General features: G+C 37.2%; 1 protein-coding gene across 1 annotated transcript in view; it reads right to left on the reverse strand.

The window, feature by feature from the left end:
• LOC145786816 (uncharacterized) overlaps positions 1–25,736 on the reverse strand; it is a 296,407-nt gene that overhangs the window by 168,812 nt on the left and 101,859 nt on the right. The window contains exons 23-31 of the mRNA XM_082598556.1: positions 24,921–25,059; positions 24,760–24,846; positions 22,021–22,206; positions 20,431–20,472; positions 19,738–19,893; positions 3,693–3,830; positions 2,683–2,750; positions 1,516–1,639; positions 437–552 (exon numbers count right to left, since the gene is read on the reverse strand). Coding sequence (XP_082454682.1) covers positions 437–552; positions 1,516–1,639; positions 2,683–2,750; positions 3,693–3,830; positions 19,738–19,893; positions 20,431–20,472; positions 22,021–22,206; positions 24,760–24,846; positions 24,921–25,059 — 1,056 coding nt within the window. The remainder of the gene's footprint in view (positions 1–436; positions 553–1,515; positions 1,640–2,682; positions 2,751–3,692; positions 3,831–19,737; positions 19,894–20,430; positions 20,473–22,020; positions 22,207–24,759; positions 24,847–24,920; positions 25,060–25,736) is intronic.

Below are 25,736 nucleotides of genomic sequence, written 5' to 3' on the forward strand. Positions count from 1 at the left end.
GGTAGAGCTAGTTACAGAGCTAATTATAGAGGTAGTTACACTCCTTGCATTTTGATTGCGCAACAAATGTTGATGCTTGAAAGGCAAGAAGCGAGAAAAGGTATATGTAGCATTGGGTTGTAGAAGGAAATACACACTTTTAAATAGGAAAGTTTTTTGTTTGTGTTGTACTTCATATTGTGCAATGTACATTATAATTCTTAGACACATGGATTTTCATAGATTGTTTACTGTGCACTGCACGTATGCCTGAGTTACTGGATATGTATTACAAAAACAACGTATATTTACGATGATTACAGTGAAATACAAAAACACACACAATTACAGTACATATCTGCTTGCGGTACGTATACAATTATCATATTAATATAAACTTATATAATTCAACCAAGTCAGACACAACACAAACTTTCCGAATAGTAGCACAACTCACGGTAGGAAAAGCACGATGTTGGCAGGTATTTTGCTTCCAACAAGCATGTTGACATTTGTTCCCCTTATGCAGCTTAGCTTCAGGCAGATATGTAGTTTTGTTGCAATGCAGTTCGCCTGGAACAATAAAGAAGCAATGCAGCTATGAAACGTTTGATCGTCGTCATCGTCGTGTGAGCCTCTGGGGCTGAGAGTCTATCCTTTACCGCCCCAGATTCACGATGTTCCCGGACTACACGGGAAGGCTACTAGAGAGCAGCCAGTCTTGGGTTTCATCAGCCAAGACACTCCGTTAGGTGGTTTGAAGATGATACAGTCATTGATGATGTGGTATGTTCCTCAGTACCACATTCAGAGGAGGGGAAAGAGGCCATTCCCCATTGGTGCGTGGTTGAGCGGAAAAGTCTGACATTCACAGGAGGGGGAAGAGGCCATTCCCCATTGGTGCGTGGTTGAGCGGAAAAGTCTGACGCCCGTACGAAGACGGTTGAGGTGCACCCATGCCTGTGTTGGTAGTGTCAGGCCGATGGGGCGTGTATCGCCGTCGGAGATGAACGATTGGAGTCTGGTGGTAGTTGACTTCTATTTATGGACCACATTAGCCGCAGAGATGTCTTGTTCATCAGCTTCGTTGATCAGAAGCTGAGCGGCTGGCACGAATGAGTGTCTTGTTTTCAGTTGTAGTGGAGTGGACAAGATGGTCTTGTAGTGGAGAAGATGGTTAGGCTCCAATACCCGTCAGCCGAGAGGCAGAGTGGATTCTTCGCGACGAAGCTCAGCACGTTGGATGCCAGCGAGAATGGAAAGATTGTCCAATGGTGTGGGACGCAGGCATCCGTTTGGTCAACAAAGATAAAGGGTGAGCTTTGGGATGTAGTGAAAAGTCGCACAAGGGCACATTAAAAAGTCCAATTCAAGCTAAGGATTACGAAGGATCTTCAGAATGATCCAGATATTTAGTTCCGAATATGGCGTTGTGTTGAACTAATTTCTATGACTCTTATTTCAAGTAGGCTACCACCCAATTTCTTTTGAAAGAAATTAAACTACTGAACACAAAAAATTCAAGTATAAACCAACCAGATTTGGAGTTATGTCATCTCCAAGTGCATCATCAATCATTTGAGCAAGATCAAGCACTGAGAAGAGAGGGACATTGCAAATATCTTCACATGTAAGCCCGATGGAAGCCTTGCCAAGCTCTCTAAGCAATTGTATAAAAGTTGCAATTGATTGAGTTTCGCTTTTAGTAGCACGATCGTTGCTTACTTCACAATGCAGATTTTGAAGAACGACTCACTGACTTCAACACCATTCGTCATAGCACATGACTAGGGAACTGTGTTCCGAAAGCTAATGGAATTCGCTATTACCACAGCGAACTCGCAGCATCAGGCTAAAAAAGGTTGTAAATATCTACATTGTGAAGTGTACATAATTTGTAACTCTCCCTTAATGCAGTAAAAAGAAATGAGTGCAATGACTAAACTTTGATCATTTTTATGGGAGCTAAATAAATTAAGCTTTCATTTCGATTTAATATCAATTGGGCATATTGGCAAAATTGATTCTGTTTTAAAACAGACCCAGATAACCACTTGATCTGGTCCAGATCTGGTCAGATCCATTCCACATCTGGAAAAGATCTGGATCAGATAAAGAGGTTGTTTGGGGAATCTTTTTATTTAAGTTTGTTTACTGCAGTGGATACCCATGTGGGCTGCATAGCCGAGTTGTTAGAGCCCTAGATCAACCTTCGAAAGGGTGCCGGTTGAACACCGCTTAAGAGCATGGGCTTTGCCTTTGGTAAGACACTTAAATGCCTGAAGGTTTACTTGCCTTCCGGTCCACTTAATCTAAATATTTTACCACCGGGCATAAGCCTGGGTACGACGAAAAAAAAATGCTGTGCAGAGTGTTTTGTTTGCATAATCAATTGTTTTCTAAGTGAAGCAAAGCAAAAACAACATAGATCACGATATTTGAATTAGTAGAACAAAAAATGTGCAGCTGTAGGATATGACTTGTTGGGCCGTGCAAAAATAACAAGTCACAGACTAGCTGGTATTGTTAGGGATCATAAGATGTTGATGCGATTACAGAATTACCTCTTCGTATGGTAATTTAAAATCTGTTGCTCTTTTGGTAAAAAGTAAAAATGAACTAGTTGTTGAGAACATCAAACAACTGTATGATTCTTCAAAAAAAAGGATCAAGTAAGATAAGGAAACTACTAGGACCACTGACCTGATGTCATGCATAGTGAGGTTTGTTTTATTTTTCTCTGCTTTATATTTCTCCACAATAATCATCGCCTGGTAAAAATAGCTTTATTAACAGACGTATTTATACTTATGTTTATATAATTTTAAACAAACAGCAGCAGTTTGAAGTGCTAGTGGTCTCACAAAATTCTTCCCAATATCCAAAGGAGTTCGACAGGGATGCATACTCTCACCACTATTTAATGGACAAGTAGTGAACAATATAAGATATTGTGGCTGATGTTGTGCCACTGTCATTGTGGCTGAAACCGAGAAAAAAATACAGGAAAACATAGACAAAATAAATGAAATCAGAAAAAAATACGGAATGACACTAAATTTTAAGAAAAAAACAATGTTGATAGAAAAAAGCAATGAAAATAAAAAAATTCAAAAAATTAAGCTGGAAGGAGAACAATTGGATCAGGTCACCACGTACACATACCTGGGGTCCCTCATTACACAAGATGGAAGATGCACCAATGATGTAAAACGAAGGATAGATCAAGCAAAAGCATCATTTTGGAAATATAAGGAATTTTAAGAGGTATAGATTAGCAAACAAATCTGAGACTATTATCTTGTTATATCAAACCAGTTATGTCATATAGAACTTAAATTTGAACCTCCAACAAAGAAATTCACAAAACAATTAATGGTTTTCAACTATGGAGCTGCAGAAGAATATTAAAATTATCATATAAAAACACATTACAAACGAAGCAATTAGAAAAAGAATTGTTGTTCAAGATAGATGGGCAAATGATTTAGCAAAACAAAAGATGGAGTTCGCAAAAGATATTTTGATGGTGGAAGGAAAGAGGTGTAGAGGAAGAAGACGGACTTGGAGGAGATGATGTAAAACAATGGGATGAATTGTCAAGCATCGGAAGAACGTGACGTGTGGAAGCAATTAACAGCCAGCCTTCGGCTCGGAGACGGCACATGATGATGATACGTAATTACATATAACACAACTCAACTTAAGCTAACCTGGGGTTGTGTCCAGCGCATGTTGGCAGTTGCAGTAAAGTTGAAACCAGTAAGCTGTCTTAACTTGTATGTTGGTATCCGGTCAGAGAATGGTGTCATAGAGTTTACCAATTGTTTGAAATCCATGGTATTAAAAAGCTAAAACGTAACAGCTAGTCACATAGGCGCCAACTTTTCAAAAAACCATGGAGGGCGAGAAATGTGATGACGTCATAACCTTTGTTTTCTCTTCTGTTTTTTTATCGAAAGTTTTTTATCGAACACCGTATATACTCGAGTATAGGTCGAGATGTTCGCATACGTTTATTTGCAGTGATTCAAACTTAATTTTCAAATTATATGATTTCTTGTCAATTCTAAACTTTATGCACTTGTTGAGCAATATGCAAAGCTCACGAAAGAAAACAGCAGAAAGAGCTGTTTTAAGAGATCAATTTTTTATTTTTTTGTGTGTAGGATATAATCGTTCTTATTACGTAACATTCCATGACCGTTGAAGTCGATGTCAAACCTTAGCGGCCGCATAAAACAATGACGTAAGGTTGGCTAGGTGATAATAGCGGTAAGAGACGTCATTAATGCAGGCAATATCTGCGACCAACACCTTTTCTTTTATCGGTTTTCGATTTAATTCTCACACATTGCAAACACAACAATGCGTTCTGTTGAATCATAATTAATCTCACAGCGAAAAGACCTCGTTAAAAATAGCGCGTCTAATTTACCTGGTTTACTTAATATTGCCCTACTTTGAAATTTCCTCACCGTATGTCAATGGCAATACTTAGATGAACCATCGAATGGTAGTGCCGGGAATAAGCTATTCGACTTATACACGGGAGAAGGAAATATCACCGATTTTCAGTTCAAAAGTAGGGGTTCGACTTATACACGAGATCGACCTATACTCGATTAGGCTATATGCGGTAGTGCAGGAGTGTATGAGATAAGCACTGTATTGATGTATATTAATGAAAATATTATTTTCATTAATATACATCAATACAGTGCTTATTGAAGCAAAACACGGATGACAGTTTTGAAAAATGCATGTTTTCTTTTAAGCTGTATTCACGTAATTGCTCGTTGTGTCGTAGTTTTCAACTCGATAAAGTTTGCTAAAATCGATTTCATGTTTGAAGTCGCAGAAAATCTAAGGGACGCTTGGATATCTCGTGAAATGAGAATAAACATTCAACCTCTCATTCGCTTTTTCGATACCACGCGTTTTGGCTTTGAAGTTGCTCCTCACGCGCGGGAAGATAAACAGTGTGTGACTGAGCGTCTCAGTAGAATTCACGTTCCAGAGAAAGCCATGCGATCAGCTTCTGTTTTGCGGGCAAGAACAACGTAGGCTGATTTTCGCTTTCAGCACTCTTTGAGTCCGTTCAAATGATCTAAAACTCTTTCGCGAAATATTTTATTTTTGAAACACCTTGAAATAGCCATTTTTGTTGCCCTTCAACCATAAGTTTACGAGGAGCGCCGCCCCCCGGCCCCCCCGGAAGTCGGCACGTATGGCTAGTCATTTAATATCTACACAAGCGAACTTTTCTCAAGTACTCCGTTTCCTTTCAAACGCCTAACATGGACTAAATCAAAGTGTAGGGCTTTTGTTTTTTGTTGGATTTTCATAAATCCTGACTGAAGCACATTGTCATAGGCTGCATTTTTGTTCTAGAAGGAATGAAATATTTCATTGTATTAATTGTGTTGTGGTGTTTCGACGACTACTGACATATACCTTTAGTTACGCAATCTTTTATTGTGAAATCTACTTCTAGAAAATTTTGTCTACGTGACCTTCTGGAAAATCCTTTGACTTGTTGACCAGAAGAATGAAATCTTGTGATGTAATATTAACCTAGTCTCTGGAAGCTTCTGGTCCAAGCAAACCTGTTATAAATAACCGCGCGATTTGATTACAATTATTATTAGAATTGTGTTGAGAGTTGTCTTTAGAGTTGTGTAATATGGATCATGGGGATTAGAAGTAGAAACAATCAAAACTACAACAATGGCATTCTTGTGGAAATTGACCAGCACAGTTCTGTACCAAAAAATAAGAGATGTTTTCATTATTCCTGCTGTGAGTAGGCTTCGTGTATACTCTAGTGGATTGTCTGTCGGAGCTGGAATTTTACATTTGCGTTATTAAAAGGAAAGGACTGGAGATTTGAAACCATATCAACAGATTGTAACCCTAAGGATTGATGAAGTGTATACTGCCAAAAGAATAGAATACAATAATGGTTCATTTGTTAGTCTCACAGAAGATTGTAATAAGTGGAACGGAAGGGGAAACCGCAATGAGTAAAATCGACATGTGGCATATGTGGAAAAAGAGTGATGGCAAATTCTGTTATGTGTGCAAAATGCAAGAAGTGAGTGCATGGAACATGTGCAAAGATGAAGAAAGTGACTTGCAGATCCGGAGATGGTTTTGAATGTGAAAGATGCAAGAAGATTGAAGAAGGAATGGCTGGTCCTGTTGGAAATCTGAATGACGAAGTTGAATTAGTGAATGCCTTTGCTATCTAGGAGATAGATCGAATGCAAGTGGTGGTTGTGAAGCGGCAGTAACTGCAAGAATAAGGTTTAGTTGGGTGAAATTCAGAGAGTGTCGAGAGTTGTTATATGGTAGAAGATTTCCGTTGAAAATGAGAGGAAGAATTTATACTAGTTGTGTAAGATCTGCAATGCTGTACGAAAGTGAGACATGGTGCTTACGGGAAAACGAACTGGCGATTTTAAAAAGAACTGAGAGAGCGATGGTGAGGGCAATGTGTGGTGTGAAGCTGACGAATGAGAGGAATACTGAGGAACTTGCTTGGATTGAATGAGAATGTTGATAAATTGGCGAAGGCGGATGGAGTGAAGTGGTATGGGCATGTTTTGAGAAGGGATGAAGATGATGTTTTGAGAAGAGTGCTGGAGTTGCAAGTGGAAGGTCGTAGAAAAACAAGGAAGATCCAAAAAAAACCGGAAAAGGCAAGTTGAGGAGGAAAAAAGCAAGGTGGGCTTGACAAGAGAGGACGCGTTAGACAGATTAGATTAGACAGATCGATGTAGAGGCAAGGTCTGAAAGCGACTGCGGCACTTGGAGGTGAATCCGGCCACCCTCGGTAACGGGGACATCACCAGATTAAAACTGGACGGTATCCGACGTTTTCTTCGTAAACAGTTGTTCGTAATACAATTGTTCGTAAATTAATTCTTCGTGCATGCAATTGACCGTAATACTAATTGTTCGTAAAGCAGTTACAATTCTTTACGAACAATTAATTAGGGTAGCGTATATACTAGAGATGTGCTAGAGGTGACGTGCTGTAGCCGAGCAGACAGAGTGTAGAGTCCCTGATTCAGAATGGCAGCGAAAAAGGAAAGCCAAAACTTTTGCATGGTGGCCAGCTTTATTACAAAGATTATAGTGCACTTAACACACAAGGGCAAGAAACTACTTATTGGAAATTTCAGCATTTTCAAAGGAAATGTCCTGCACGAGTAACAACAGGGGCGCCGAAACAATTTTAGACTGGAGGGCAGGATTATGAAAAAGCCAAGGGCACTTTTGTTGCTGAAAGGCCAATTTTTAAAAACTTTTAAGATAAGATCTGGCGATAATGCTCATCTATCAGCTCACTATCGAGTAATGATACAAGTGTCCGGTATACAAAGAAGGACATCATGCTATGTTATAATCATGTAACCTACTGTGTTGCAGAATTTGTGCTGTAAATATTAGTTTGAGCTCTTGATTGAAAGCTTTTGATTAATGATTTCAAAAATATTTTCATTGTCGAATATCTCGAAAACTAGAGCCAATTCGAAAAAACTAAGTGCATTTTCGGAACCAGGGGCCTTTACTTTACTGAAATACTTTAAAAAGACTCTCACCTTTATTTGTGCCAAAATTTATTTGTTGGCCTGTGTTATAATTAGGCTAAAAGCGAATAGCAGAAATTGTTATATTGCAAAATGTGTAGTAGCTTACATGACTTTAAAAGGGCACCATTGTCCCCCTGTCCCTCCATGATGCTCCCCCCTGCCCCCCGCTTTCGGCGCCCCTGAGTAACAACTGAAAAATTCTTCACAAACAATTGACCTATCACCTATTTACTATTTACGAACAATTCACTATACGAACAATTGATGTATACGGAGAAATGATTTACGAAGAATTGTTTTACGAAGACTTAATTTTACGAACAACTGCTTACGAACAATTGTTTTACAAACAACTGTTTACGAACAAATCACCTATAACCAAACTGGACTACTACTACTGCTACTACTATTGCTACTACTACAGAAGATGGTTCACCTGCGAAAACAGTGGTTGCTTTTATGGTTCAGTCATTTTGTAGTAATTACAAAGATGTGGTTTGCTTTGTGCCAGTAAACAAGCTGGACACCACTACACTTTATTTCTGGTTTAAAAAAGTGATGAAAGCTTTGAATGATATTTATCTGGTAATTTCTGTGTGCTTTGATAACCATGTATCAGTTAAAGTAGCTCATGCTTTGAAGGAAGTTTCTTTGAATCTTGGTAATGTTGCAAGAACTTCACCTCAACATGCCATGAGTAAGTATGTTGCATACAAGACAATATTGTAAAGTGTAGTGTAAGATATTGCATCTTTACAGAATAGGTTATCGCTTATCCATTAATGCTTTGACAGTATTCATTGTTCAAGCATTTCATAGGTGAAGACTTAAATAATAATATTTGAGCTAATGAGCTGATTTTTTAAGTATTTTTAGCGAATCGACTGCATTAGATCTGGAATATTATGGTAAAACATATCTTGACTTTCTTGACACAGCCAGATACATTGAATTTATGGTTAATATTTAATAGGTAATGTCTGTGATGTCATCCTTAAAACATTAGTTCCATATGCTTATTGCTTATAAATAGATACGTCACAGTATATGAGTGTATATACATTTTGAGACATCATTATACTTTTAAATATTGTTACTTGTTAGAGTTTGTGCCAAAATGTGTTTGTAAGGTGTTGTATTTAGTTAGCAAGTCTTGTTAGGTTTATAACACATGCTGCATTCCGCATAACATGTATGTCACGATTTCTTTCTATTTCTTACCAAGAAAAAGACTTGGAAAGGTTCAATGACATAGTTTAATGGGTATAACCGAAAAGCAGTCAATTAAATGATCGGATAGTTCTACCGGTAAAATGATAATGAAAACTCTTAAAGGACTTTAACGAACGGCTTCTCAAATAACTCTAATTTCGAACACAATTTATATCAGCACCAATTCTCATCTACTTGTATTCAATTACTTCAAGTCTCAATCACCAATAATTTCTGCACCAACTACCAATCCACAACTCATAACACAACTCTCATAATCAACTCATAATAATGATCAACTCCCATAATAATTACACCACTATTTATAGTTGGTTGTTCAGTCCAGTAACTTCGAGAAGGTTACGTAAGGTTACATCATAAAGAACCATTGTTCTATCAAGCAGCATTTAAATGTAAACAACAGAAGCTCAAAGAAGTTTAAAGAATGTCACGTAGGGTAGAAGATTGTTACATAATAAATATTTCGCAATCGGACATCTACTGTAAACATCCTTATGACGTCGTGACAAACGACGCTCAAAAATTATGAAAAACAACAGTACATTCCAGATTTGCATGCTTACAGATGATTCTGGAAATGCGTTACATAATACAGATTTCTCATTCAAAGGTTACTTCAGGTCAATACCCGATAATAACACATCGCTCAAAATTCCATATTTTATGAAAACAGCACTTTCTGTCAAGACGCAAAGCAGCCCGACGCGAGGCCTTGCACATTGATTGTGACAATGGATGATTTTTAGTGGTGAGAAGTAGTAGCTTTACTTGCCATAGACTGTAATTTATGCATTCAAAGAATAAACATATTGCAAAGGTAGCTTATTACTGTTGTGAAAATGTTCAGGTTGCAGCAAACATGTACTGCCCTTTGAGAACGGATAAAAATACAAAATGTAAAGTAATAAAGTAATGTAACGTAAGTACAAAATGTACAGTTTCTGTGTCGAGCAAAAGATTTTTTGAAGGCATGGAAAACATCTGGGCAGTCTGGCCATACCAAAAAAACTTTCACATCTTGCATTCAAAGCATTGAAGGAACGATTGCTTTATCCAGCTACCTTGTAAGCAACCATGGGTTTAACTACATTCTTCATGAACAATTTTCTTCTGACTCTATACAGAAGGACTTTTTGGTTGGTATCGTCAGGTGAACGGAGGCAATTTTTTATGTCGATCAATCAGCTATTTCAAGGTGAAAGAAAAATTAGATCTCTAAGTTTGCTTAAAGATGGAGCATTTCATCAATTTATGAACTCATAGCGAATGACAACTTTTCTGCAACAGAAGATCCAGATGCTGCTTCGGAAAATTTTTGGTCGAATGAATATCCTGTGGGAATGGACCTTGATGGTATTTCAGATGATGATGCGAGTGTGACATATTATCTAAGAGGTCACATGGAAAGAAGTATGTGGATGCAGAGATTTGTTGGTGAAAAGCAACAAAATTATTAATGTTTCGGATGATATTGAAGACTACAAAACAGAATTGTTGCAAAAGGATGATCGTGGTGGTCTCGCTATATTCGTCCATTGTGCCCAATCATGAGGCACGAACAAAGCTCTTTGCCTTAAAACATAAAAGGTCTGCTTTTACTCTTGCAGTCCCCGTTGTGGCATATACGTCCGAAGCACATAAAGTGCTGGTGTTGCAAAAATATTTGCCAAAAATTTTGCATTTATTCTTGAAGTACTTTTTAGCTGCTTTGCAAACAATGAATTGAAGCGATTAAACCACTGCAACATTGACGAACCAATAAAGATGTTTAGAACTGCGCGCAAACTTACAGCTAAAGGATCTAATAATAATTTTTAGGAAGAAAGCTATATTTTGGAACTATTTAGTTTTATAAAGTCGCAATTAAGGGATGACTGCTTTTCAAGTTTACAGCTATTTGGTCTGCCATATTTGCATCTATGAGCTTTAAATGCTCTTTTATATGCACTGATGCTTTCATGTCTTTAACTATTTCATCTGCGTTGAAGGTCCCTGTTTGACGCTCGGAAAACGTCTGTTTTACACGTGACGCTGTTGCCAAGGCTTTGGAACGTTACTTCTTGCTGCGGCTGAAAATTCTTGCTTTCTGTGTTATAGTGTCTAGTTTTATGTGGCTTGCTCACTTTCTAACAGGGTGTCATGTAGAACTAACACGTAAAACTATATATGAACTCATTTTGTGTAAATGATACACTTATGACTTATGCAAGCCTTCATTCAATTTGACAACTTTACCTTTGTTGTTAATTTGTTATCTTTACCAGTTTTGCTTATTTATATGAATAAACTAGCTGCGTTTTATTTGTGTATAGCTTCTGACCAATTTTAAACTGTGTTAGTGAAAAACAGATAGTAAAAACGTCAACTTAAAAAAAACTGCTATGACACTCCAGTTGTGCACCTTCATTTTCAGTGAGCAATCCCTTACTTCTACCATCCCTAGTAGAACTATTCGACCAATTCTTTAACGTTTGATGTCCCAATAAACTGCGTCATCAATCTTTCCAAAGTCTCTTTACGTGTAAGAACTAGAAAGAATTGTGACACACATACACTGCTGAGTGCAACTATGTTTAACGAGCAGAAGTAGCAATATGGGTCTCAAGTTTAGTTTTACTGTTCGAGGGTTTGGGAAATACGATGCAGTTAAATATTATACTGAATATAGTTGAGGATACGAAATGAAATTACGAATTGAATACTTGTTTGTCTCTGGCTGCATAAATAACTCCAGGATTGAACAAGAAGCAGAAGAAAAGGAGTTATGTAAACTTTAAACTACTGGAGGTATTTACAAAAATAACTATTTTTTTAAATTGGGAAAGTTCTCAAACTAACCTTTTCAATGGAAAATGAAAGACAAACCAATGCCAATAATTGCTTTCACTAGATCTAAAACTTGTTGGCAATTGATCTGATAAAAAAGAAAACATTGTGGATAGCAGCTAGACAAGCAACAGCTGGTGTGTACAATGGTAATAGGTATAGTATTGTTATTTCTTTAGTGCTATGGTGCTTTTGATTCGGGCAATCCGATAAATCAGTCAAAAAAACTTCCATCCGAGGCATTGGTGTTCAAATTAAGCCGCACTTTTTGAACGTAATAGGCTATACATGTTTTAAAGTGTCAGTTCTTCTTGAAAAATTTATCGAAGTGTTCAAACCATTTCTTGATAAGCATTGAAATAATTCAAATATTGTTTTTACAACAGAATCTTGTGCAAAACAATCTAAAATTTCACAAGGTGTTGCAAGTGATAATTCGCATTTAGAACTGTGACTTTTTCAGGGGCATTAGTGAACGTTCTGCCATGTTGTAATCAATACTTGATGTACCTGAAGAAGTCAGTAGCAAGCAACCCGGCATCAACCAGAGAGGGGCAGTAGCGTGCTACTTCTGTAGCGCCGTTACATTTTTGTTGGAGTAGCGGCACTACTTTTGTTTCAATGTAGCAGTAGCAGAGAGACGCATATTTCTTTCAGTGGCACTCCTGCTACCCGCTACTTTATAATTTAAAGAGAAAAAAATGACTTGTTTTTGCATTTTTTTATGGAAACAACGCGTGAAAACATCAAGACAAAAATCGTTCGACCATTGCGGGAAACATCAAGCCACGTTGATATTGACAAAAGTGACACCAACACCAGTCACGATTCCGAAGATGAATTTTTTGGTGTGTTGGAGCCATCGCATGAAACGTTGACATGAGGAAAAAAGTCAATTGTGGAGGCTTTTTTTCAGACACAAGCAAGTCCTTGAGCTTTCCTAGTGCCGATTTATAACTTTTCTTTATTAAATAGGCTACAACACGCCCATTTCTTCCAGTGCTGCAAAGAGATTTTTCTCCGTTGGAAAAGACGTGCTGAAGTCAAAACAGCCAAGAATCAGCAGCTCGCACTTTGAAATGCTCGTGGTTTTGAAAGATTTGTAACAGTAAACTACACTTAGAACGTGTTTTCTATAACGACGTGGAAATGCAGTGTAAACGATTGATATCAATCGTTTTCAAGATCGTTTTGATGTCACAAAGTACATCCTGTGACAGTTTAATGAAGATAAAATTAGTGGGAGAATTAGCAGCAGCGCGCGCTACTTTAACCTGAGTAGCTACTTTTAAAGGGTACTTTTAAAGTAGCATATGCCCATGTCACAATCAATGTGTAAGGCCTCGCGTCGGGCTGCTTTGCGTCTTGACAGAATGTGCTGTTTTCATTATGGAATTTTGAGCGATGTGTTATTATCGAGTATTGACCTGAAGTAACCTTTGAATGAGAAATCTGTATTATGTAACGCATTTCCAGAATCGTCTGTAAGCATGCAAATCTGGAATGTTCTGTTGTTTTTCATAATTTCTGAGCGTCGTTTGTCATGACGTCATAAGGATGTTTACAGTAGATGTCCGAATGCGAAATCGTTATTATGTAAGAATCTTCTTGCGAACGTCACATTCTTTAGACTTCTTTAAGCTTCTGCTTGTTGACATTTATTGCAACTTGACAGAACAATGTGACATTACGTAACCTTCTCGACGTTACTAGACCGAAGCAACCTTCTATAAATAGTGGTGTAATTTGCGTAATGATTATTATGAGATTATTATGAGTTGATTATGAGAGTTGTGTTATGAGTTGTGGATTGGTAGTTGGTGCAGAAATTATTGGTGATTGAGACTTGAAGTAATTGAATACAAGTAGATGAAAATTGGTGCTGATATAAATTGTGTTCGAAATTAGAGTTATTTGAGAAGCCGTTCGTTAAAGTCCTTCAAGAAGTTAGAATATCATTTCACTAGTAGAACTATCCGTGAATTTAATTGACTGCTTTTCGGTTATAACCCATTAAACTACGTCATCGAACCTTTCCAAGTCTTTTTCCTGGTAAGAGATAGAAAGAAATTGTGACATTCTGGGGGCTCGTCCGGGATATAACCGAAAAAGAATAAAAAACCGAAGAATACCGAAGGATTTATTGAAAGAATAATAAATTAACAACAAGCTGTCAAAATGGCGGATACTGTCAAACATGAGATGATTGAAGACTTACGGAGCATGGCTGAACGAATGGGGCTGAGTGACAATGAGAAGTCTCAGTTTGTGATGGAAGAGTATCACAAGATAATGGCCCAAAAAGCTCAGCGAGAAGCTGACGAAAGAGAACATAGAAGAGCTGCTCGTGAAATAAGGAAAGCAGAACTTGAAGCTGAAGAAAAACGAGCACAACTTGAAGCTGAAGAGAAGCGAGCACAACTTGAAGCTGAAGAGAAGCGAGCACAACGCGAAGCAGAAGCTGAAGAGAAGCGAGCACAACGCGAAGCAGAAGAGAAACGAGCACAGCGTGAAGCAGAAGCTGAAGAAAGAAGAGCGCAATATGAATTGGAAAAGATAAGACGATTTAGAAAGACAAAAGCTGGATATTGGTGAGCGATCTAATTCTACTAACGATAATGCTCGAGATGTTATTGTGGCGCAAGTTAGACGTCCAGATTTGCCATCATTTGTTGAAGAAAAAGATGAGTTGGATAGTTATTTGTTAAGATTTGAAAGATATACTACAATAGCCAAATTGGAGAAGTCGACGTGGGCTACCCAGCTAAGCATGTTATTATCGGGACAAGCTCTTGATGTATATTCAAGACTTTCGCAAGAAGAGGCCATGAACTACGACAGATTGAAGTTGGCTCTGTTAAAGCGATACAATTTTACCGAGCATGGATACTGTCAAAGATTCCGTGAGGCAAAGCCTGAACGACACGAAAGCCCAGGTCAATTTATTGAACGTTTAAGAAACCTTTTGTTAAAATGGTTTGAACTTTCGGGGGCCGATCAATCATTGGACGGATTGGCAAACCTTATAGTTAAGGAACAATTCACAGATTCATGTTCAAAAGATCTGTCTGTTTATTTAATGGAGAGAAGTCCAAAGACTCTAGAAGACATAGCCAGTGTGGCAGAACAGTATTTAGTTGCCCGTGATGAGAAGTTGTTGACCGAAGAGATGATGTCATTCGATGATGACGAGGAGCAAACAAATAATTTTAAAGGAGGTGCTGTTCCAAGAGAAGTGCGTTGTTTTAATTGTAATGGCTTAGGTCATAAGGCTGTTAACTGCCGGAAGAAGACTAACAAAAATCATCAGGAATCGAGAAAGTGGTGCAATCGTTGCAATAGGCAAGGACACGAAGCGAAGGAATGCAAGGACAAGTCGTTTTCCCTATCCAATCAGTCAGGAAAAGATAAAGACACGGACGTTTATTGATGCGGTTGTGCGTTAATGACTCCTGAACCCACGCCTGAGGGGGAGAGACCAGATGAAGATGATCAGGTATTATTTCTTCGCAGGCATCTTTTTTTGTCTTCTTTCCCGTTTTCTTCTTTAACTGATCATCTTCATTACCTGCCAGTAGTGAATGGAACAGTTGGAAACAAAAAGGTAAAAGTTTTACGTGATTCTGGTTCTACGGGTATAATGGTGAAGAGAGATTTGGTTAAAGAAAGTCAGTTAACGGGAAAAACTGGAATTGTGATGTCGATAAATAATACTTCAATCCAAGGACCGTTAGCGAGGATAAATATCGACACTCCGTATTGTAGTGAGACTGTGAAAGCATTATGTTTACAAAATCCTTTAGTTGGTCTTATAATCGGAAATGTTATTGAGCGAGATTCTGAAGTTACTTGTTATTCTTGTGGCAACAATGGTCACTTTGCTCGAGATTGTTCTGCAGATAATCAGCGACAATCTCACGATCACGGATACTACAAGCGCGAAGAACCGAGGAGAGGAGGCAGGCGACGACCATTTGGAGTTTGCTATAGATGCGGTAGACGCGGACACTTCGCCAGGGAGTGCGTTGCTGACGGCGGACATTCGGAAAACAGACGTTGCCGTGACAACCATTGTTACCGATGTGGAGAGATTGGACACATAGCCAGGAGCTGCTCTTTTGATGAAAAGGCTTGCTACAACTGTCACAGAGATGGTCATCTGGCCAAGGACTGTCCGGAGAGGAAGTGTTTCCGATGTAAGAAGATGGGTCATCTTGCTCGCCGGTGCACTGAAGTCATTGAGGACGGTGGAAGCTTTCGCAGTGAACGTGACTATTGTTTTGAGAAAAGCTGTCGTTGGTAGATCATGCAACGATGGACTAATGAGAATTGACTTATCAAGTAACTAATTGTTTTGTAATGTGTATTGTATTGATTGTGTTGTTATATTGTTTGCAACAATATTCTAAGGGGGGGGGCGTATGTCACAATCAATGTGTAAGGCCTCGCGTCGGGCTGCTTTGCGTCTTGACAGAATGTGCTGTTTTCATTATGGAATTTTGAGCGATGTGTTATTATCGGGTATTGACCTGAAGTAACCTTTGAATGAGAAATCTGTATTATGTAACGCATTTCCAGAATCGTCTGTAAGCATGCAAATCTGGAATGTTCTGTTGTTTTTCATAATTTCTGAGCGTCGTTTGTCATGACGTCATAAGGATGTTTACAGTAGATGTCCGATTGCGAAATCGTTATTATGTAAGAATCTTCTTGCGAACGTGACATTCTTTAGACTTCTTTAAGCTTCTGCTTGTTGACATTTATTGCAACTTGACAGAACAATGTGACATTACGTAACCTTCTCGATGTTACTAGACCGAAGCAACCTTCTATAAATAGTGGTGTAATTTGCGTAATGATTATTATGAGATTATTATGAGTTGATTATGAGAGTTGTGTTATGAGTTGTGGATTGGTAGTTGGTGCAGAAATTATTGGTGATTGAGACTTGAAGTAATTGAATACAAGTAGATGAGAATTGGTGCTGATATAAATTGTGTTCGAAATTAGAGTTAAAAGAGAAGCTAAAGTCCTTCAAGAAGTTAGAATATCATTTCACTAGTAGAACTATCCGTGAATTTAATTGACTGCTTTTCGGTTATAACCTATTAAACTACGTCATCGAACCTTTCCAAGTCTTTTTCCTGGTAAGAGATAGAAAGAAATCGTGACAGCCAGCCTCTGGCATGAACTCATATTTTCGTTTGAACTTTAAGCACAGTACAGAAAAATTTGTTCTGGACTTGAAAACTTGATCAGTTAGATTAAGTTCACAAATTTAGCAAATTTAAATTTCAGTTTGAGTTTAATTTTAATATTTTTCGCAAATTCAAAGTTCGACTTTGTATATTTCAGTAATTTCGATTGATTTTAACTTTGTATTTAGCAAGATGTAAAGTTTTTCGGATCAGTCTTGAGTGTTTGTGGATCATTTTTTACCTCTAAACTTCAATATGAGTAATTTACTGTTTATAGCAAGGGAAGAGGCGCGACAAAGCGAACATACTAACTTCAAATCAAGCTATATTTGAACAAAGAAATAAAAGATTATTATGGATCTATAGGGCTGATTGAGTTCATAATGTTACCTAACGACACCTGCCAACAGTCTAAAATCTATCTATATATTTTTTATTTAGGCTATTTACAAAATATAATTATCACAATATCACATATGTATGTTTTTCCCTAGCAAAACAGACGTGGTATGAACGTTTTTCCCACGTATTTCGGTTTGATAACACTAGCCGACAAAAAAAAATTTTTTTTTTTGGTGCCGAAGATATTTCAACTGTTTTTAGCTAATTTGAGGTCGCTGATTTCGAAAACACAGTCAGTTTTTGTCTATCAGGTCTAGTTTTCTAGTTACGGTGATTCCACTGCATGCGTGCACTTATGCATAATTGCTCATGTAAAATCTATCCACCAGACAAATATATTGTCAAAAGACATAATCAATTTCAGCAAGCCAACAAAGAACTTGAAAACGTAGGATTAATAGGTATGGTAGCTTCTTATTCTTCACCTTGCTTAAGTGTCTGCCATAAACTTGCGTTAAGAGATTTACGAGAGTGAACTGCAAAAGCATCTTCACTGTCAGAAAGTAAATCCAATTGTTGCAAACCTTCAAAATCAGGAACAGGAAGTTTTTCTCTGTGTAGCACTGGCCTGATTGCTGAAGCTAGGTTTGGATATTGCAAGGAAGTCCTATTTTTCCTGTTTATGTCTTTTATGTTTACTGCACAAAAATAGTAGTCGCTTTTATGATCTTTTGGTTCACGCCACACCATTGGAATAGCAAACCTTAATCCTTTTTTGTTCGTCCATTGATGTAAATGATCTTTGAAAGTTTTGCAAATAATGTGGAGAGCCCAAGACTTATCTTGATCCCCCAACTTCACTTTAAAGTAGCCTAAGCAAGAGAAGCACGCTTTACAAAATCATCGATTGGTTTTCTGTTAGGCTCTAGTGCAGGGGTGGGGAACCTTTTTAGTATTGTGGGCCACATAAAATGAGAAATAACACAGGTGGGCCACTAAAAATTTCGAAATTTTATTTACAGATAAAAAATGCAGCGAAAACAGTTAGTAGACAATGATTTATTTCCCTTTCCAAGATAGTGGGATGGCTGAAAATTTTTATTTTTTGTGAGTCGTGTGATATCTGCTGACACGGAAGATGTTGCAACTCTTAAGTGTAACTCAACTCTTAATTGCAATTCTTAATCTTCTATGATGAATTAACTAGTCATAGAAGGGCATTCGCAATATACCAAGAATGCACACCCTACTCTTTTTTGAGCTGTTGTTGCAATATATTTTGGGTAAAGAAATTTTGACGCGGGTCACATGGAACAGTCACGAGGGCTGCATTCGGCCCGCAGGTTTCCCACCCCTGCTCTAGTGTGTAATCACCACAGATGTTGCAGAAAATATTTGTGTTACTGCGACAACGTCTTCTTGATGTTGTAACCATAAGCGCGCTAGATTCCACCCCCCCCTCCAAAAAAGCACCATTATGCTGTTTTGATTTGCACCTACTAGCATTTAACACAGAAAACAATTGTCTTGGCATTGTCTGCTTTCATTGTTTGTTTTAAGATATAATGCAAGAGTAATAATAAAGGTTGTAATCCCATAATGACAGCATTAAAACTATTGTATTTGTGCTACTTTGTAGGGAAAATACAGTAAAAGAGTCAAAATCACCGTACCGTAACTTAAAAAAGTTGACCTGATGGAAAAAAAACTGATGGCATTTTCGGAATCAGCGCCCCAAAGTTAGTCTAAATCTGTTCAAAAACTGCCGGCACCAAAAATTGTGTCGGCCAGTGTAATCAATTAGTTGTTTAGATCAAGGGATGTATTAATTTTTCTAACCCTAACCATTTTGCTTCTAAGCATTTTGAGTTATGTTCTATAGCAATAAGTACACCCATTTGGAGCAATTTCAAAGTAGTAATTTCAAACAGTGCAATGTAGCCTACTACAGCTTATAACTTAACTTGTATTGGGTAATTGAATGTATTCACAAAGTTACCGGCCCTTCCGCATTGCAGCAGACAACCTTAAATAAATGTTACGAAAACCAGGGATTTCTACAAGTTCAGAATATGAAACTGAACGCTCAAAGCAAGGTGTGTAGAATAAAGGAGTTGCCAAATATTTTTTTTAGCCACAATGTTGTTTTTACCAACGCAGAATTAAGCTAATACATGTTTAGTGAACCTATCTCAGAATCTGCAAAGTATTGTGTGGGGTGAACTTAGCTCATATAATTTTAGAAAAAAAAACAACATTTCATTTGTAGCTATAGTTTTCCAAAAATCAATTGTTTGCTTTGCCCCGCCTCCCTCAACTATTTATAACATCAATTAAAAACACTGTTCTTATATAGTTTTTACGGTTACAAATACAAAGTTTAATACAGCATTAATTTCTGGATTAGTTACTTCAAATGGCAAATAGTGTTGAATTATTGAACTCAAATTCTATTAATTTTTCTTTCAAGATAAAGGATTTTTATTTTTTAAATTAAAGTTTGGTCAAAAATGAAAGTCCATTTCAAGGGGATCTAAAGACAACTTTTACAAACAAACCTTGTTAAGAATGTGACTTTGTCTCAATGGAGAAAACTGCTGCAGCAGCACAGGCCTGTCTCGAAGAAGGTCATTCAACAAGCTTGCTTTGACAGAACTGATGTTAAGTGCAACCACGAGGCTTCCAAGATCACCAAGACCAGCTACTGTATCAATCTGAATGTATAAAGAAAGTTCATAAATCAAACATATAAAATATTTCTTCATCTCATAGTAATTAAACATATGGCTTGGATTAAAAACAAACCTTTGTCACAATGAACTTATTTTTTGATCATCGTGGACTACAGTAATCGATGTTTCAATTTTTAAACATTCGAAAGGATCAAATCTTTAAATGGGTCGGACCTATAAGTCAGGCTAAGTTTTTAGATCGGGTTCAAAATTACGGTTGAAACAGAATGGGTTGGCAGCATAAGATAGAATTCGAAACCACTTAGTCAAAAATGCAAATAGTTGCCACACTTTTAATATACAAAAGTATGGCAACGCCCTACTGTTTGTCATTCATTGATCCAATTTTATGATTTGCATTGATGGGACTATGGAATGGAATAGTGCTTTGGGAGATTTTTACTGAATACCTACCTTTACCGATTGATTCATTTAAAATTTTCGGTTTCAAACTTATTTCGGATTTCAAGCAAACTTTTCAGTTTTACACCAAATGAAATCGCTGAGTTAAACACATACCTCATGCCCCGCATCTAACACCTTCTTCAGGATCAACCGTCTCTAAAACATAAATGTCACCTGCTTTGAATTTTACGTGTATAAGGGTCATTAGTTGTAATAAGCAACACTGTTATCATACACGTACAGCAACATTGACATGTAAACGGATATTAGTATCTGTTGTAAATAAAAACTCGGACAAATGTAAAATAACACTTAAAGTATATTCTGAAACGTATATTAAAGGTCCCTTCGAAAATGGATATTCTATAAATGGCTTCAACTAACCGAATTAATTTATTTTAGGCTAAATTGTCCTGTCCTGAACATGGCGACCTATACCTATAGGCTACACATGCCATGCCAACGCACAAGCTTTAAATTTGACTGGAGGCCAATCTGCTACACTTGATAGCAGTCAAAATTGCCAACATAAGATGGTATTTTGAGTAAAAGTTTGTAAGGCAAGAAGTTTGAGTAGTAGTTAATAAATATAGTCTTTGCACAATTATATTTAATATGATTTTAAGCTACCTTTTTGCTATTATTACCAAACAATAATTTTATATTCTCAAAACTATCATTTCAAAGGGATATAAAGTAAATTTACGTCAGAGTTCAAAAGCGAAATTATATCGGCCTTCAATTTGCACTTTGTCAAGGCCTGTGTATTGTTGTATATATCAATTACTATAACAAGTCTGGTGTCAGCAGTACACCATGCTGCTTTCCAAGTATCATCCATCCAGCATAATGCATCGATGTTGTGATCGCTAGATGATTGTGTCAGTTTAACCCCAACTGATACAAATGTGCCTCAAATTCAGTTGCTGGAGAAATTCTTGAGGTGGCATGTAGAGTAATTTGCTGTTTGTATTGACGGAGTGACGTTTCCGTTTGTTGCCTACTAATTATTCCATCCACTAGGTGCCGCTGAATGGTGATAATATACAGCAATCATTTCCGAGTAATCTGCTGTCTTGGAAATGATTGCTGTATATTATTACTATTGAGCGGCACCTATTGAATGGAATACTTAATAAGCAACAAACGGAAACATCACTTTGTCAATCTCGGCGACCGAGCCTGCATCAGTGGTTTAATGAGTCTACATTCTACAAGTATGCAAAACTGCCAAAATTACGCTTTTAATGCCGCCCTCTCAGTCCGAGGATAAAAAATCCAACACAAAAAGGGGCCCTCAAAGACATTAATAAGTCCCCAATTTAAAAAGCACCAAACCGGATGCATGGTATTGATCAAAGCTACTTTGACTTGGTTTTCCACTACTTGCGCTTAAATAAAAAAATCTGTCTGATAGAAAAGAAGACTAGTCTTCAGAAATAAAACGTCCCTTTCTTTAACATGTAGTAGATAGTTTGATAACGTCTGTACATCAACTAATTCTCATACTTCTTGTATATGCCAGTGTTCATAGCCAGAATATGATAACTATATTCAGCCTTCATTAACCATACCGGTTCTCAATTGTGAAAAAGTGCGGCTACTTTCGAAAGAATTTGCATTGGAAACAAACCACATAAAAGCAAGCAAGCTAACAATATCTTGCATAACCGCTACTCAGATACTATAATATTAGCTGTTAACCTGCTGCATAGACAGCTTGTTGTTTCTGCTGATCAACTTGAGTGAATTGCGTAGAACATTTTCTTGAATGTCTTCTATTTCCGATGCTCGCAGCCCATCAAGAGCTTCTGCCACCGTCAGGGGAAGCTCTCCTGATATCGTTTCCAGCTTGTTCTTGACGGCTGGTCTAGTCCAGTTGTAATTACTCTGTCAATTTCATAACATATGTTCAATGGGCCATTGTTACAATATAGCGGTTACAGTTAGTTTATTTGTAAATGAGAGTACAAATATTAAGAGTTTCGGCCATAGTGAAACAACAACAAAAAACAAACCGACAATAAAATATGGAAAAGTATTAACAATTACCAACAATCAAAAATAAGCATGCAGCAACAAGTTGAGGAGAATGAGAGTGTCACAATTAATATGCATAATCTAGGGGACAGATTAAGTTCTGTGTCCTTAACGCATGATAATTCAATTGTATCAATTTTACTTGTTCTGTGGCCGATGAGTCCTAAGATATTCATTTAGCCCAAACGTTGTGCGATTGTTTTTGCTAAAGTCATTTCTAGAAACTTCGACACTTTTTATATTTCTAGAAAATTCTCCTGAACGTGCAAAATTTATTTGATATAAATCGATCATCTCATCATCAACGTTACTCCACTGAAACAGCTTTGCTAAAAATTTATAATGATATTGCCATTGCACGGCACTGTAATCATAACGTTGTTCTACTTTCTCTTGATCTTTCAGGTGGTTTTGATACCATTGATCACAAAATTCTTCTAAATCGTCTCAATTCAGATTTTGGCATTACATGAATGGCACTTGATTGGTTCTCTTTTTATCTTTATGATCGAACTCAGTCTGTAGCAATTGAAAACTCAATGTCTTCTGCAACACTTCTTTCTTCTGGAGTTGCTCAAGGTTCTGTTCTCGGCCCTGTCCTGTTTTGCCTCTACGTAAAACCTCTGTTTGACATCATAAAGCGACATGGGCTTTCATGCCAGTCATATGCTGATGATATGCAATTGTATGTTACTGATGAAGATTCATTGTCTTATATTAAACCTTTTTGCTGATGGCAAGTGAAGTGACCCTTTTTGCTGATGACACCAATATAACCATGTCCAACATAAATCTTTCTTCTCTAGAAAAAACTATCAATATAAAATTGATCAAAATTGACAACTGAATGAAAATGAACAAACTCTCTAAACTACAACAAAACTGAGTACATGATACTAACTAAACAAAAGCTTGGTGCAAAAATGCATGTGACAATAAATGGAAATGAATTAGAAAGAAAAAAATTGTATTAAACATCTTGGTGTATTAATTAACGACTTTCTCAACTGGAAATGTGATATTCAAAATGTATGTAAAAAAAACTTGGTAGAGGTTCCTGGGCCATTCTGAAGCTTAGAAATTATGTGGTCACTAACACACAAAAAATTGTATATTACAGTCTTATTTATTTTCATCTTCAATACTGTGTATTACAGTCTTATTTATTTTCGTCTTCAATACTGCAAATCCAACTGGGGTGAAGCTTGTGACAATGCACTGGATCAATTAGCGTAATTAAGCTACATAAAAGTTGAAAAAAATTGCTTGGTTTGTATCTGAATATTTTCTGCAATGTTCATTGTTCAATCAATTACAGAGATTTTTTTGCAAGTGAAGTTTCATCGGTTCTTTCTTCGCATGATGTATAAACATCACTGTGGCAACGTTTGTGTAGGAAGCCTGACATGTAGCGGTGAATTTTATCGCAGTTTCATCATCATCATCAGGTTTTGTTTTTAGCGTGCAAGATTTGCGGGGAATTTCTAGACTCGTGGGGCCACTCCAAATGACTGGCTAGCTGCACGCATGGTAGATTGTACATCGGCTTTCCACTTCTCATGGTCACAAGAGTCGGATCCCAATAAATTCCATTCTCTACAATCTTTTAGTGTTATTGCTTCCCAAGTTAATTTTGGCCGACCAACCCCACGTCTTCCAGGAATTTGTATACTGCGAACCACCTTCTCAGTTTGAAGATTTGATTTCAGTTTGAAGTTTAACGATTTTTTTTCAGATGTACAAACGGAACGGGAAAAAAATTTAAAAAAACGCAAAATTTTTATAGTTTGTCAGAAATTTTAGTCATTTAAAGCATTTTCAATGACAAAATTTGTAAACATGTTTCAACAGGCTGTTAAAAATGCAACGACTTTTGTGTTTTGATTATTTTCTGGCAGTTACTGTTCTCAAAATACAGTAGTTCAAAATCAAAGCCTTGCTGAAGCTAAATTCTAAATAAAAAGCGTGACAGTTAAAAGGAGGCTACCCCAGCGAATGCTGAATTATCTTCAATTAAATTAAATCAACAGTATCCGCTGGTGGTAGCCTTTACTATTTCTGAGGTTCTTTTTTGCAGACAGTATTAAGGTAACAATATTCTATACCTTTTCAAGTATTATCGATTTATTATTTTTTTATGTTTTTCAGTTGCTTCTGATGATCTTATTGAGGTGAAACAGGCTGTTAAGGTTTATGGTGAATAGTAACTATATTTGATGTAGATATGCAGCGATGGTGTGTAGTAGAGATTTTATGATAGTAGACATGTGGAGGCAGGGTGTGAAAGTGATTCCGGCACTTGGAGGTGGATCCGACAACCGTCGGTATCGAGGACATCACCGAATTAAAACTGGCTTACTACAACTTGCTTATTTTGAGCACTGGAGTAATGCAAATACCAACCATCATGCCAGCTCTCTTCCGCTCGATGTCAACGAAGCTTGAAGAGCACACTTCCTTTTTCTCTTCATTTCGTTTCTTCTCGCAAGCCTAAAAATATATAAGTCGAGTATAAAAATGACAGAAAAACAACTTCAATCAGAATAACAAACTCATATAATTACTTTCAGTTTTTCAAGGCTTTTTTCGCTACGTTCAGTGATGCATTTGTTGATCCAATTTGTCTTAAAATCTCCCAACATATCTGCTGAAACAAGTGACTTCAATTTGACTGGGGGAATTCCACAGATGAGCTGGCCGAGGCTGCAAGATATTTTATCTTTCTTTAGCATAAAATAAATAAATCAACTAGATATTGCGTTTTCGGCAACATAGTATGCTAGCCCGTGTCAAGAATCTGAACAATATACACATACATGAAATAAGAAATGCGGAAACTGAACTAGGTTAAACATGGTAAAAGAGATAAGAAACATCGCGCCTTTACTGACAACCGGTAACCGCGGTAACCAGTTGCCAATAAAGGCGACCGACATTGCCATTAAAAGGTAACCTTCCGCAACCGCGGTCATGAGTATAATATGTGTGTGATGAGTGCCCTGTTGTATGCAAGTGAAACCTGGCACATCATTGTCAAAGAGCAAAATCGACTATGTCACAACGACAATACCATGGTATGATGGATCCGTTGCAAGCACTTTTCTGACCGAGTGATGATGGAAAGGGGAACCCTTGCTATACGGGAAACAAGAGGCGTTAAATCGTAGATAGATAGTAGACTACGATAAATGGTATTAATACCACAAATCAGTGCTCAATGCTAACCTGAGCTACATAGATAGAGATGGCATAGCGACAATTGCAGGATTTTATGAGCATATAGCTTCGTGAATTTTTAAAGGTTTCCACGAGAATTCCTCGTTCTTAGAGAAATTGATTTTTTTGCTTCAGTATATTGATGCGTCATTGTAAATTGTAGA

This window comes from Aplidium turbinatum, chromosome 17 (assembly GCF_918807975.1).
Source record: "Aplidium turbinatum chromosome 17, kaAplTurb1.1, whole genome shotgun sequence".
Lineage (NCBI taxonomy): Eukaryota > Metazoa > Chordata > Ascidiacea > Aplousobranchia > Polyclinidae > Aplidium > Aplidium turbinatum.